This window comes from Hyperoodon ampullatus (genome assembly GCF_949752795.1).
Source record: "Hyperoodon ampullatus genome assembly, chromosome: 8".
Classification (NCBI taxonomy): Eukaryota; Metazoa; Chordata; class Mammalia; order Artiodactyla; family Ziphiidae; genus Hyperoodon; species Hyperoodon ampullatus.
In genome coordinates this window covers 96,762,331-96,778,092 of record NC_136921.1, presented here as the reverse complement: position 1 = coordinate 96,778,092, position 15,762 = coordinate 96,762,331, and the positions used below count along the sequence as shown (strand labels likewise).

At 35.8% G+C, this 15,762-nt stretch overlaps 1 protein-coding gene across 2 annotated transcripts in view; it reads left to right on the top strand.

The window, feature by feature from the left end:
- Positions 1-15,762, top strand: part of PDE1A (phosphodiesterase 1A) — a gene marked incomplete at both ends in the record, with an annotated part of 341,142 nt that overhangs the window by 77,605 nt on the left and 247,775 nt on the right. The window contains one exon of one of the 2 annotated variants that reach the window (XM_079710187.1): positions 2,977-3,029. The exons of the other annotated variant lie outside the window; for it this stretch is intronic. Coding sequence (XP_079566313.1) covers positions 2,977-3,029 — 53 coding nt within the window. Of the gene's footprint in view, positions 1-2,976; positions 3,030-15,762 lie in introns of those variants that run through there. 2 annotated transcript variants of the gene reach the window in all.

Sequence of the window (15,762 nt, the reverse complement as noted above, 5' to 3'; positions counted from 1 at the left end):
CCTACTCAGTAGGGGTAAAAGCGAGGGCTCAGGAATGAGCCATCTGGGTTCAAATCCCAGCTCTACCACCTATCAGCTAGCTTCATAATCAGTTGGGAACCTTGTAGCAGGAAAGTTTTTAAATAAAAAAAAAAGGATCAAGTGCTGTCTCTAACAGTGCTGAGTTTTTGTTGTTGTTTGGTTTGGTTTGAGTTCTGGCACATTTTTAGGTGAGGCTCACGGTGTGAACAGGCAAAGGAGTTTTCTGTGGGAGGTAATGCCTGTAGGCAGAATGAACTGTCTGGTCTCCTCTTGGGGAGGAGCTCAGGGCTGTGGGAACAGGGGAGCTAGGGGGCCTCGAGGAATGTTCGGAAGATGGAGGAGGCGAGATCTTGCCGGTGGTGTTGATGGTGCCTTCGCTGTCTGAGCTGGACTAAGAGCCGCTGCCCCCGCAGTAGGCGCCCAAGCCTGGGAGGATGCAGATACAGATGGCAGCGGAGGAGCAGTGGATGGAGGGGCCGCTCAGGGATGTGATCCCAAGAGACACGCAGGATGGGGCTTCTTGATTCTTGTCATCTGGGTCAGGGGCTGATGACCGTCTTTTCACACTGTTGTCCCTCTCTGAGCTCTTATGCTTCACAGCTCCCGCCAATAGCTTTGCCTGGGAGAATTTGTTCTTGGTGCCTGTACGTGTGTGTAGGGGGAGGGAGTGAAAGGTTAGGCTAAGTCATACTGAAAAAGAGTTCACCATAATAGGAAAAATACAAAAATCATTTCTGATCCCCACCCCCAGAAAAAAACTATTCAAAATAAATTATCTTTAGTATATTTTAATAGGAGATTTAGCCTGTTTATTTTTATGATAAATTTTAGTATTTTGCACAGTACAGTTGTTAATTTAAAGACTATATTTCTGCAATTTAAGCAACAATAGTGAGGTTTTTTCATCTTATTGAATACTACATTAAATTTGAATAAGTTAACAAAGCAAACTTTTCTCTCAAATACTAAGTTTAAATGCTGTTAGAGAAAAAGTTAATGAAAACATTTAAGAAATACATATTTTTCTTTGTGCCAAGTGACTAACTTACAGTTATCGTCTTATGGCTCCTTAAGTTCTAAGATTGGATTTAAAAATAAATATAGTGCATGATATAAGTGGGAATCTAAGTTTTCTACCTTAACTTCAGAGCAAAAAGAATATAAACCTAATGCAAGCAATGATGTTATTTTATGGATTTTCTGTAATTACTTTAACAACGTTCAGACTCTGCAGTTGATAATCAAGCCTTTGAGCCTCAAGTAAGATTGTATACTTGCTTGTCATTTGAACTGTACCTTGGTTAAATGTTTATTAGTATTCCTGTTGAGTTCCTTCCATCATGTTAATGAAGAAATCATCTCAGTTTTCTAAAATCAAAGTAGACAAAACGAAAGTTAATAACAGAACTAGGACTAGAACCCACTTATTTATTTTCAGTTCAATGCATTCTCAGACTGATTCCATTTCCTAGTGTGGATTAGAACTGCTCAATATGATCAATGATTTATTTTTAATTCTCTTCTTCTTTGGCTCTCCTCTGGGAGGAAAAAAAAAGGTGTTCTTACTCCTGTGGACATATTTAGAGGGTGCTCAGAGCTGCAGATTGTCACCATAATGATCATATCCCCCTCTGTGACATTTGATCCTTATTTGTATGGATTATTCAACTAAAGCATGTGTGTTTCTCAGTTTTTTCACCTTTTATTACATGTATATTTAAAAAACATTTTAATCATGCTTTGAGATGGTTTATTTTATTACATAACATACCTCTGGCCTGGAATTTCATGACATTGTCGATTGAGTAGAAATTTTTTTAGTGATTTAGATACAGGAATGTCTCCAAAATAAGTTATATTAAAATATGGGGATTTGCCTTATCTGTAACTTGAACAAAAGTCCCTGCAGTGTGAGTCTAAGTCTTCCAAGTAAAACAATTTTTAATGTCATTTATTTTCAGCTGTTCACAACTTCTTATATCTACTTTTCTTTTTATTTTCATAAATTAAAATTTGATTGTATAATATAAAAACCTTAGGTTCCCAGGGAGTTTTGGGGGACTTAAAAAATTGTGTTTGTATGTGTGTGTGTGTTTCCATATCTTTTTTGCAGTGTCCCCTCTTAGTTGGAAAGCTACACTTGGGTACAGATGTCTGGGTACAATGTCACTGATGGAATTAAGAAATTTTTGTTTTTCTAACTTTTGTAGCTCCGGCTAGCTTCACAGGGGTTTCTATCAGTTGAAATGGCATCTTCGACTTCAGCCAAGTGTAGGTTATTAGGTTATGAGTGCCAAAAATTTTGAGTCGTCTCCACACTTCATCCAGCGAGAATAAAAGCAAGATTGTAAAATAATTATAATCTCTTGAATCAAAGCCAGCCATGCAGCCTGAGTCCATCTTTCTTCATTAATTTGTATACAGTTCTTATTTTAACAGAACAAACTTTCAGAGGGTACTCACATGGGACTGCTGAACCAGCTGTACAACTTTTATTTTGAAGAAAAAGTTGAGCCTCAGAACGGGCTGTTTTAAAGACAGGGAGGGACTTAGCTTTTCCGAGCTTGACCAGCATGTGGAAGGAGTGCTCTCATGGCTGCAATAACCTAGGGAGCTCCTACCTGGGTGCCACGGGGGTAGGAAGGTTTCTGTTTGTTTTGTTCTGTTTCTGAGGGTCCTGTGTACTTCTCTTGTCCATGTCAACGTGACTCGGTGTTTTTGCACACCCTGCTCTGTGGGGGAGTGCCCCAACGTGCCTGTCTTATGTGGCCTCTATGGACACACTGCTCAGCTGGCAGAGAGCAGGGAAGTTTTCTCGAGCACCCAAAAAGAGAAAGAGAAAACTACTTTTTCCTTCTGGGCTCCTTGCAGCACAATAGATCAGGATAAGCTTCCACATTCTCTCCCTGGATTTCTGGAGTGGTTTCCAGGAACAAGTTAAACTTTCACCTTTAAATGGATGACCATGTCACAATCAGGAGGAAACATCTCCAAAGACCCATCTTTAGGTAAGTCATGCTACATCCTAGGTGGCTCCAGGGCTATCAGGAAAAGTAATTTCTCTTTTTCATACTTAACTTGGGAATTCTGGCACTAAGCTACAGCAAAGCAATAAAGAGTGTGCCTAAAGTTAACTTCATGCATACTGAAGGAGTCCTTTTATTTTCTATTTTCTGAAACCCTATGCCCAAGCTTTTATTAACTCTTCAAAGTGTATTTTAGAAATGCATTGCATTAGCTTTTTATGCACATGAATGACATATCACTGGAAAAACTTCTGAAACATTATGCAATCCCTCCCTGTTTCTAGTGGTTCCATAGCCCTGTAAATGGGAAATGTTGTGCTTGGTTCTTTCAACTGATTTTGCTCAGAAGTAGTATTTCAGTGCTGTGAATGCTACACTTTTTTGAAGTACTATATGGGGAGACAAATTTGGACTTGATGGCTATTATACTAGAGTGTGTACATCTTACAGCTAGTTCAGGAGTATCTGTATAGCAGTTAAAGAAACAGTAGGGCAATAGGAGATATTTTACATTGGGGTGGAATCTTGGGCCAGGCAGAATGTAGATCTAGTATAATGGATTGGGCTAAGGTTTTATTTTGAGGGGAGAGACACTCTTTTTCTAAGAGAGCAGCAATTTCTTCATTGACTCTATAACTCTTGATTCTTTAGTTACCTGTTATGTGCTTTAGAATCCAGAATTGGAAATAAAGAATTTAAAAGTAGCTAGAAAATGAACACAAACAATTCTGCCTCTTAAAACAGACAATTAAAAAAAGTTAATTATATAACAAATTTGTGTTTCCCACCAGATAATATCTTAAATATAGCAAAGATACTACATGTTAACAATACTAAATGTTAAAATCAATTTGCAGCCACTGGTTGTTGATCTTGAATTAACAACAGGATGATAAAAGTTTATGGGTGGAATTCCTGACATTCCGTGTTTGTTAAATAATGAATAAGAGTGGGCCTCAAGGAGTATAGTTATATAAAATGTTTCCATTTTATGTATTGATTAAGCATTATAACAATATTATTGGTAGCAAATAATATACTCTTGCAATGTTTAAAACAAAATGTTAGGCTAAATCTGTTTTAAAACCTTTTGAAGATAAATATTTTAAAATCTATATTATGGATTTCATATAATGTGTCTACTTAAATATGCATTTGTAAATTTAACCAAAAATCCAAAATGACTCCCCCCAAAATGTGTATTCGCCTGCCATATTTCTTATGGCAGGAACTGGAAAAGTTCTTCCAGTCCCTACATAATTCACTTCTATTTTCTCTCAAGTGCATGTGTGACTTCAAAGACGTATGAGAGATGCACAGATAATTCCAAACTCAACCGCACTGAAGCATCACTTGAGGAGGGCACCTTCAGAAGTTCAGGAGGGCAAGGTTATGTTGGATAAAATCAGATCCACTTAGCCATCAACTTTAGTGTATTACTCCATTGTGGAGCTGTTGCGATTTGTGGCAGGTGATCTTTCATTGGTTTATGCCAAATCCTTGTCTCCTCCTGATAAATTATATGCTAAGGTGCCACTCGCAGGGGAATTGCAATTCGACTGTGCTTCTGTTATTTTTCATATAAAGAGCAGATCCTTTGTGGAAAGTGGGGCTCTTTGTCCAGATAATTAGAATAAAATTTGGTAAATTCAAATGATTGCTTCATGATCCTGATGACCTAGAAGAGAAAACACAGCTACCAAAGAGGACATACTTTCACCCAGGCAATTATTTCAAGTAAGTGTTGAAATGTGTCCCTGACTGAAAACAGGTGAAGGCTAGATGTGGGGTGGGACTGATTGGTCAACTGGCATGTTGACAGCTGACTTTGCTTTAATCAGGATGTGATTGTGATGAGGGAAAAGGGAGGTGGAGAGTATCTTAAAAGATCCAAATGACTAGATGTAATTCCTCAGAGAAAGTTTTAGGCTGTTCTTTAGTAATGGGCTTTCTAATAGCTAGTTGTGCTTTTGGGCAAGTTGGGAAGTGGTTTAAGCTTGGCTTTGGCATCTTTGGCCCATATCCCATGTCTCACTTCATTTTCTTTGTCAGCCTCCTTTCGCAGCTCCCTTGTCCTCTTGGGCTCTTCCTGGGCTATCCAGCTTTTCACACTGAGACATCTTTCTAGGCCTGCCCTTTCTGGTCGGAGACCCATGTACCAGACCTTTCCTTCTCAGTATGTACTTGTGTGCACCCCACTTCCTAAGGGCTTTGCACACTGTTTCTCAATCCACATGGTAAGCAAATCTGTGCTAGAATGTTTCATATGTGCTAGTTTACAAGTTTAACAGAAATTTTGTGAAGTATCTTTGCTTATTATAAATAATTCATTTAAAATTTTAGTCTTTAAGAGAGATCAGCCCAGAATTTATTTTAGGAACATCTGACATATTGACACCATTCAAATTTCTATATACATGCTACTTTCTTCTGGAGTTGAAACCACAGCTTTAATTCAATTCACCTGACATTCTCTGGTTGACTAGACATGTCCATAATCTGGGATATGGCACTGGGGAGGCCAGACATGATAACAAAAAACAAACCTTACCTACCCTCACAAGGCAGATCATCTAGTATATATCTAAGTAACCATGGCACAGGCCGATCATGGGTGCCAAAAAAGAGATAACAACATCTTGGGAAATTATAATGGAAAAGACAGATTTCAGACTAATCTGGTACTAAGTGAATTGAGAAAGATAAGAGCAAGATTTTTTAAATTTAATTTTTGAGACTGAATTAATATCAATTTTTCATCAACATGATCTCCCTAAATTTCAGATAGTAAAAGCCATCCATCAGGTGTAAAATATTAGTTGAGAGGTTTTTAGAGGAGATGATGAATATTGAAATTCCATGGCTGGTATGCTGTTGGGAAGGCTGGGAGGAATCTTACATGCTACTAAGAAACTGTCTCTAAGAATGTGTCTCCTACAGTGCTGATTCCCAAATCATTTCACATAGTTAGGTTATTAAATCTATGTTTTAAAAGTCTATCATGGAAATTTTAGATATAATTTTCATGTCAGATCTGTGAAGCAAGGAACAAAGGCAGAGTTCCCCTTATGGCTGAGGCGGGAGTATATATGATCTCTTTCATGCATTTCACATGTTACTTTGGGATCAATGAGACTATTCAGCCCTGAGCATATATAAATGATGCATCTCAGACATATTTTGTGGTTCTGCTTGCAGATGTTCTTGCAGCTCAGACTTGTACCAAGAAGAGATGGTTCTCCCTTTACTCAAGAGAAACACTTTAGGCTTTATAGTGTAATTTTCCAGGAAGGAAACACTGTTACAAAACATGTATTAATGTGTTTTCCATCAACAACACTGAGTTTGTTCCTCAGCACTTAGAAAATAAAATTGCATAGATCTTTAAAATCCAAGATATGGGGCTTCCCTGGTGGTGCAGTGGTTGAGAGTCCGCCTGCCGATGCAGGGGACGCAGGTTCGTGCCCCGGTCTGGGAGGATCCCACATGCTGCGGAGCGGCTGGGCCCGTGAGCCATGGCCGCTGAGCCTGCGCGTCCGGAGCCTGTGCTCCACAATGGGAGAGGCCACAACAGTGACAGGCCCGCGTACCGCAAAAAAAAATAAATAAATAAAATAAAATAAAATAAAATCCAAGATATGAATCAACACAATATGAGAGCCCTCAGATACACACATTCTTTAGACCTTTAAAAACTTCTTTTTCTGTATTACCACAGAGTTTTATGTCTAGTAATCATAGTCTCTTTATATAAAAAGATTCATCAATTTACAGCACATTTCAGATGAAGTACCTTTATGTAACTTCAGTAAAACAATTGCTGAAGACACTTCCATCTTATTGCATACTCATATTGCTTAGTGAACTTTCTATATTCCCAGGGGATGAATCAGTCTTAGACTTTGATACATGAAAAATCTGTTTCTCCTAAAAAAATTGCATCAGTGAAAATACTTCTTATCTGAATTTCACTGCCATGAAGTGTTTAGTGTTTAAGTCTGGGTTTTTGTTGTAATTATCTCCTCCCACTTGATTTGATATTTTATTTTATCAAATTCTATTGTATGTGCATCTTTTCTTTTTCTGTTTGTTGCTTCAAATTCTTTCTGAAAGTAGATAGAAAAAGGAATTAAAAAATAAATTGAAACTCTTCTTACATGTTAAGCCTTTAGTGTTTTTTAGAACCAACAACCTTTTGAACCTCTTTCAGAATTCAAAAGTGGATAAGTTATTTTTGGGGTGACTTTTCATTAGAAGTAGCACTAAAAAGCTACAAATGAAATCATACAAATAGTTCTTCATCAGCCCTAGAATTGAGAACGGGTCTGTGCATCCAGGAGCTGAGACAGTAAAGTGCAAGTCGAATGGCTGCCAGGGCCCAAGACCAATGAAAATCATGTTGGGTTCATCATAGCATTTAGAACATGCTGTTTCTTCTCTTTATGTCTTTTCAAAGTTTTATTTTTACAAGTGTCTGTTAGCAGAGGAATTCTGAGAGTATTTTTGGCAGGCATATTCTCTTCACATGAAGTTGTAGAAAGCAGTGAGATGCCTAGTAAAAGAAAAGCGATCCTAATTTTGTTTGTTTGTGGACCTACTGGGGATGGTTAGTACCCTATTGCTGGGACTGAATTCTAATTTCTAGGTTGTGATCTATTCTTTATAGAGAAATAGCATAAAATATCTGTTACCTATTTAAAATCATATACCTTTTGGAGTGTAATCATTTTTATTTAGTCCCACTTTATGCTCAGTGTATTAACGTCAGTGTCCAAGCTAGATCAAAAGTTGCTAATATGCAGGGATGACACCACATTTCTGATTTTTAGACAGTAATAAGGAATCAGTAATATTACTGATTTTTAGACAGTAATAAGGTGGAGCACCTGACTGCTTTGCCGATTTACAGTAGTTTTCTAGGTGTTAATCATTCCATGTTTCAGACCCATTTCCTTCAGTGTTTTGGGAACAATAGAAAATGTGAACAAATAATATAAAATACAAAATCACTTCAAAATTTAAAGAAATTGTAAAACATTATAGGACATTGGTATTTTTGTCTCATAAATATTTAAGTATTTATGACATTCTGTGCTTTGTCTCTTTTTAACACCTTCTCACAAAAAAATGTGTACTTTAGAGAGAAATGTATTTAGTATAAAGTCATCAATGTGAAAAGTAATTACATGGAAAAAAAAGTGTGAACTGTTGAAGTAGTATGGTATATTAAATACCTTTTCTTTTATGAAATATATTTCCTCATAAGAAAAAGCTCTGTGTAAATCAAATGCAAGATATAACTCTATATTTATAAAAATATTTTGCCAGTTTTTGTTTCTAAGAGATTGTGAATTCATTGATTTAAAAAAGAGAGAAAAAGGAAAATGAATTGACTTGCAATGGCTACATAGTTATATACTGGAAATTTAGTTTCAGGTTTTTTTTAAACGATAATTTTTATGTAAGTGACAATTAATTGATTTATAGAACAAAATAATTAATATTTAAGTTATTTCCACTTGCTATGAAAGTGAAAAATACTTCTGGAGGTGGGAGGGAGGGAGACGCAAGAGGGAAGAGATATGGGGATATATGTATATGTGTAACTGATTCACTTTGTTATAAAGCAGACACCATTGTAAAGCAAGTTTACTCCAATAAAGATGTTTAAAAAAAAACTTCTGGAAAATAGACATAGTAATATGAATTTAAAGTCTATGACATTATCAGACACAATGCTAATTAATAGAAGAACAAATATATTTTATAACAGACATATTCATTATAAATTAATCTTTTAGTTGTCTAGGTCAAGATGTTGTTGCTGCTGGTCAAAGGTCGTCGTATGACTTATAGGGAAGGAATAGACACAATTGATCTTTAAAATAAATTACGAAGATCAGGGTAAAACAACAAATACATTTGAATGTAAGACAGGAAATGTTTATCAAGGAAAAAACTATCAGACATTGTGGTGCCTTTTTTTCCCCGAGTTGTGATAAAAGTAGCTCTATTTTTTTTTTTTTTTTTTTTTTTTTTTCGGTACGTGGGCCTCTCACTCTTGTGGCCTCTCCCGTTGCGGAGCACAGGCTCCGGACGCGCAGGCTCAGCGGCCATGGCTCACGGGCCTAGCCGCTCCGCGGCATGTGGGATCTTCCCGGACCGGGGCACGAGACCGTGTCCCCTGCATCGGCAGGCGGACTCTCAACCACTGCGCCACCAGAGAAGCCCAGCTCTAATTTTTAAATGGTCATCACAAATAGATAAACTGTAATTTGTCATATATTTTAAAGTCAGGAAGAGAGTAATTCAGTCCTTCTGATACTATTTCACCCACAATTTACAAAAATTTCAATTATGTCCAATAAACTTATCATCACTAGTGGCAGCAACAGCAGTAGGTGGTAACAATACCAAGAGCTACTATTCATCAAAATCTTAGCATATTTTTAGACAAGGTACAAGCATATATTCTTCAGGGCAACTTCATGAGGAAGTATTCAATTCATAATTAATAATTTTGGGTATGGATCCAGGAAAAAGGAATAGATTAAAACATGGGAAAGCATCTCTCACTCAGGAGCTATGCAAATTTTTTTTTCTAAGCTCGAGGTGCTTGGTGCTGTTTGCATTCATCTAGGACATCAGTATGATCTAGAAACTGCTTTTCAAACATCTGAAATGTTTGAAATGAGGAAAATCAAGATTATGCAGGTAAAATGATCTAGTGGAGATAATTTTACGGCTTTATACCATCTGGAAAATTTTATATTTGGAATAATCAGCCTGTTACCTATAGTTATAGGTAAAAAGCAGTGAAAAATAATAATAATAGCAATGAAAAAATAATAGTAAGGTTAAAGATGACCTGTAGGTTTATAGAGAATAAGGTTGAAGAAGTCTGCAGTATTTATAAACCTAGTCTCTTTGGTTCTGTGACTCAACATGACATAATTTTGATAGTTCTCATGGGAAAGCTTCAGTTTGTTTATGTATTTGATTAAGGCCACTTGGACCTGATCTCTAATTGAGGAAAATCCAACGTTTCCTGAATTGGAGCTGCTGGAAGTGTAGGGGGCAAGTCACAGTGCATTTGAAGGAACAGATGATAAAGCTTCCGGAGTTTTCTTTGTAACATCCCAAGCCTGCTCCATTAGAGTCATATTTTTTGTTATGGAGAACTGTAAATTCTGAGTCAAATTTGTGTCCATTTTTGGTGTTTTGGTGACTCTAGCTTTTAGGATCTTAGCATGTTATTTTTAGAACTGTTTATTAAATCAAAACAGATATTTAATTGTTAATTATATACTCATTAACAAATTGTTTTTAGGCATTGAAAGTCATGGGCTTTTATTATGAAAATCATCGCTTCAGATTTTAAAAATATTAATATTTAATTTGACATTTTTAAGGATCAAAGAGCTTGGAACAAATTGTTTGAAGACCTGTGGTAATGAAGAACAGTAGGGTTGTATCTTTAACATACAAATGTGGCGTTTTTTTGAGTCCTAATTAAAGAAGGAAAAGAAAATTGTAGTAGGTCAAGTCACTTTTAAATTGTATCATTAAATGAAAATTTGGATGAAATTAGGGATGTGATAATATGGACCACCTGTCTGTTGGAGATCTGTAAGGAAGATTTCAAATGCTTATAACCATTCCAGTGGTGGTGTCTTTGAGAAACAACTAATAGAAAAACAGACTGTAATTTCTGTGCCCACTAATTAAGCATTGGCTTCTCAGTCCAGCTGCATCCAATTGTTTCTAATTCTGCGATCCCATGTCATTTTATCTGCATCTCTTTTACTGCACGTTTCACTCCAGTCTATTATAATTACTTAAGGGGATCATCTCTCCTCCAATACTGTAGGATTCCTAAGGCTGGAATCCATATTGAATCTCTGTATTTCCTATAACTTTTTGTAGAATGTGAGTTATAAGTAAGAACTTACCAAGTCTTTAAACTTAAATACCTAGTCTTTAAACTTAAATACCTAAAGGGACCAGGTCAGTACTGTAAATGTTTGAAATAGGAAGTGCTGGGAACTGTGATAGATGGAAAACACAAAACATTTGGTTTCACATTTTTAAAAACACTGATAGACTGAACAAAATCCAACTGGAGCCTGTTAGCTGGTGACCCTTAAAACGAATGAATGATAGAATGAATAATTTGTTTCCTTAGGTCCACATAGTGGTCATCTCTCCATTTTCAGGGTGAATGATGGCCAATAAATCTTGGATGAAAATTCTGGCAGCTGCATCCAAGAGGATTACTAGAGGAGTGGGTACTTGGCTCTTGTTTCTAATACCAGTTAAAGAATGAGAAAACCAATATACTCCACAACATACTTATACTGATAATCTGTATATAATTTTGTAGCATTAAAGGAATAGATGAAGAAATATATAATTGTTGAATGAATAAAATGCATTCATTTTAGCCCCAACTTGAATTATCCTAGAATCAGGGAATTCAATGCTGATATCTTTGAACAACTCTGACTTGTTAGAAAGTACTTTCTCAAATGGAAATCTGTCTTCCTATCAATACAACTTTTTCTCTCTTAGTAGAACTGGCACAAGAAGGATCCAAATGTTCTCTTTCACAGGACAGCCTTTCAAACACTGAAGACAATTGTGTCAGCTATCACTGTTTTTAAATTTCCCTAAAGCATAGTGACTTAAAATGATATGAGTCTATAGATTAGCTGAGTGGTTCTGTGATCTGTGCCAAAGTCAGTTGATCTCAGTGAAGCTTTCTCATGCATCTGTGGCCAGATGGTGGGTTTGCTGTGAGCTGGCTTGTCTAGGAGGACCTTGGTTATACAACTTGGGTTTCCTCCATGTGTACCTCTTATCCCTCCAGCAGGTTAGACTGGACATGTTCTCACGGTAATAACAGGAATTCATGAAAAGAAGGATAAACTCACACTTTTTCAAGTCTCTGATTGAGTCAAGTTGCTACTTCTCACTGGAAAAATCAGAAAGTTACAAGACCAAGCCCAGAATTAGTGGGGGAGGGCATTAATAAAAGGAAACACATTAATTAATACAATTAATGCTCTCCAAAAGCTCTTATGCTCTTTCTGATTCTTCTTTCCTTTAGTCCAGCCATAGTTCATTCAGCCATTGAAGATACAGCAATAATTTGAATTTTTCTTTCATGCTGTTAAAGTTATCTGAGTGACCAGGGAGAAAAGGAAAAAATATATATTAACAGAATAGTGAAGTCTAGTTGACCCTTTGGTGACTGATGGGTCAAATGTGCCTTACCAGACTCCAGGGTTATAGCATGCCTGAGATTCCTGGTTTAAAAAGTTAAAAAAGGTTAAAGTTAAAAAAGTTTCCCCTAATTGCCTAAAACATGAGCTATTACACACATAATGACCTATACTTTCCTAACTCCTCTTGGAGAATTGATTTCTACCAAGTGTCATGCTAACAGACTTGAGAAAATTAGTTATTTTAATAAAAGCTGAATATAGTTAAGTATATAATTTTGGGCAATTCGATTCCAATTCCATTAAAACTAAGACATGGAAAGAAGGCCTTGTAAATAGTAAAATAAAATAATACTTTCTTATGCATTTGAATAATAGTCATCTCATCCATAATGTGTATTCTCTAGGGATTTATGATTATTATCTTTTAAAAATGATTTATTTTTATGGGATAGATTTATGATATTGTTTTCTATTACTGAACCCTCCCAAACACTACCATAATGAGTAAATGTTTTCATAAAAGCACAAATTATAAAATTTCTCTTTTAAATCATTGATTCACAAAATGAATGTTTGCTACTGACATTAGAATTGCAGCTTACAGAACTAAACTGAACTAAACTAAACTAAACTACACCAAACTAAAACAAAACAAAACAAACTTCTGAAATTAACCTCAGGGATTCTGCTTCAGTAGGTCTGGGAGTAGAAAGCTTTGATTATTTCTTCATGCTCCCCATTCTATGCTGATTGACAGCTAGATTGGGAGCCACTTTCCTTAATGATATAATTTACATAAAACAAGAATGGAAAAGCAGAGTAGTTTGGAAAACCTTTTAATAAAATTAGCATCAACATTGGAAATGTAAACCCAATAATTTTTTTCAGGTGAAATGAATTTTGTTAATAAACAGGTAAAATATATTCTATGTGAAGCAGTATATCACCTCCCCTTACTCTCCCACCTCTGGCAACCACCAGTCTGTGCTCTGTATCTATGAGCTTGTTTTTTGTTTTGTTTTAGATTCCACATATAGGTGAGATCATACAGTACTTTCTTTTTTCATTCAAAAATGTCTATGCGTACAGGGGATCTGTGCATATGAAGATGCCTAAGTTTCTCCTCTAAAAAATCTTAAACCCTTTTTTAGGATGTAGGTCTATAAAGTATAGAGACAAATTACCACGGACTCCAGAGCAATTTTTCTCAGCATGGGCTGTCTTACAATCACTGGGGAATTGAAAATCCCAATACCAGGGTTGTATCTCAGACCTATTATATCAAAATTGCTGGATGAGACTCAGGAATCAGTATTTTTTTAAAACTCTCTAGGTATTTCTAATGTATAGCCAAGTTTGAGAACTACCGCCTTAAAGAGAAGCACACATGAAAGACAATGACAGAAGAGGGAGGAACAGTTGAGGATGAACATTGAAGGGTGCATAGGCTTTTGACAGGCAAGTAGCAGAAAGAAAGGACATCAAAAAGATGGCATGGCATAAGCAAAGACATGGGAATTTAAAAGTTCATGAAGTGTTTGGGAGAGTTTTGCCAATAGGGAGAATTCCTGAATGGCCAGCATAGGGCTGAGCTTCTGATGTGTAGCTGAAAGTTTGGTTAGGGCTAGCGAGTCAAGGGCCATACTGCATTTATTTTGTAAATATGTGCTGTCACCCATCTGGTCTGTTGTTAAAACCGACAAACCTGATGAACCAAACTCCTGAGCTTGGTATTTCCGAAATGCTTTTTCATCATAGGGCACTATCCCCCTGAGATACTCTGAACAAAACATCAAATACGTTTGGAAAATACTGCCTGTCATACTCATTCTCCTCTTAGAGATTTACAAGGAATATTAGAATTTGTGCAGTAAAATAAAATTGTTTACTCCAGTATTTTCCAAATCATATTCTATTTCTATATAATGCTTATTAATATCTCCAGAAATTAATGTTTCAAAGTACACATTTTTGTCCCCCTAAATTTTTTCAGAAAATGTCTCCTTTATTTTTCTGAAATTCATTTTGTTTTCAGGTAGTCTTGCTTTCATCCTTTAATTATTCCTTTTCTTATGTTACCTAGAATATAGTCTGACCCCAAGAAATTTCTCCATAGTTAACATTTTTTGTCTACTCTTAGAGAAGCTTAGGCAAAAAAATGTTGCATAGTTGAGAGAATAGTTAATGTTCTATTACATAACTGTGATGGTGTGAGTTTAAAAAAAGGAAAAGAAATATTTTGAAAAGATTGAGAAGTGATGAACAAAGTCACATTATTGAAACAGCTGAGGGCAAATTAAGAAATAACAGATGGGAGCTATGTGTGGATTATCACACCCAGGTAGCACTGTACGCACAAGTTTGGCAGCATTTTACCCAACTCTTTTGCTTTTTTTAAAAAAAGCATTGCCCTTAAATTCATGCTTAGTGAAGTGTAGTCTGTTCAATCTACAAATAACTCCATTTTGAATAATGATGGCTTATGCTTGTGTAGAATCCCATATCAAGGGTTTTAAAAATTATTTTTACATCTGTTATACTATCTATTCACATGACATCCTTATGAAATAGAATGAAAACTATATAGATCCCTATTTCATAGGTGAAGAAAGAAATTGAGGCTCAAGGGGTCACAGCAAGTCAGAGGAAGAAACATTGAAGAGTACTGACATTAAGAACAAGCAGTTAAGTGTGGCTTCTATTACAGATTGCACCTTCCTAACAAATACTGTTAGGAGACCTTAATGTGTATGTCAGGGCAGCTATACAATTATTCCTTGAGGTATAACACATTCTCACTTGCCAATGAAGTCACCTGAATCATTTAAAAAAATTTTAGCTACTCAGAATTATTTAATACACATGATATACATGAACATTTTCTTTTCTGGAGGTGAAGCAAGGGGAAAAAAAACAAGCAAAAGTAAATTACTGTGTGTTCTCTGAGCCATATGATTTACTGTGAGGACTTTACAAACATAAGTTTGACATGTCACATATGAGGCCCTTACTAGGAATTTTAGGATATAAAATACTGTCTCTAGAAGAAGTAAAGAAAGAGGAGGGAATAGAAAGGTAAAGTTCAGGCAGTTACTTTGAAAGTGTTTCTAAACAGAAGAGATTTGTTTCTACCATAATATAAACTGCATTTTCCAAGGTAGCGGAAAGACCCTTGCAGATACTGAAGGATGTGGCTTCTAGATTGTGTAAGACTAGAACTAACTTTCACTGTGACTTCATTATGAATTCATTAATAGAAATGATTAAAATATAATTTGACAGTTGCCACCTTATTAATCTTTTTTTTTCAGGCTTTACTTTCGGTAAATATCCTAATACTTAAAATGCTTGAAATTTACTGTTTTGATGGTGTTTTATTTTAATGTATTTAAGGTCATTCTTGAGTGCCATAAAACTCCCATGTTTTGTTATTTAAAAGTATTTTTCTTTATTGTGGTAGTTTTTCTAAAATATTATACTAAGAATCT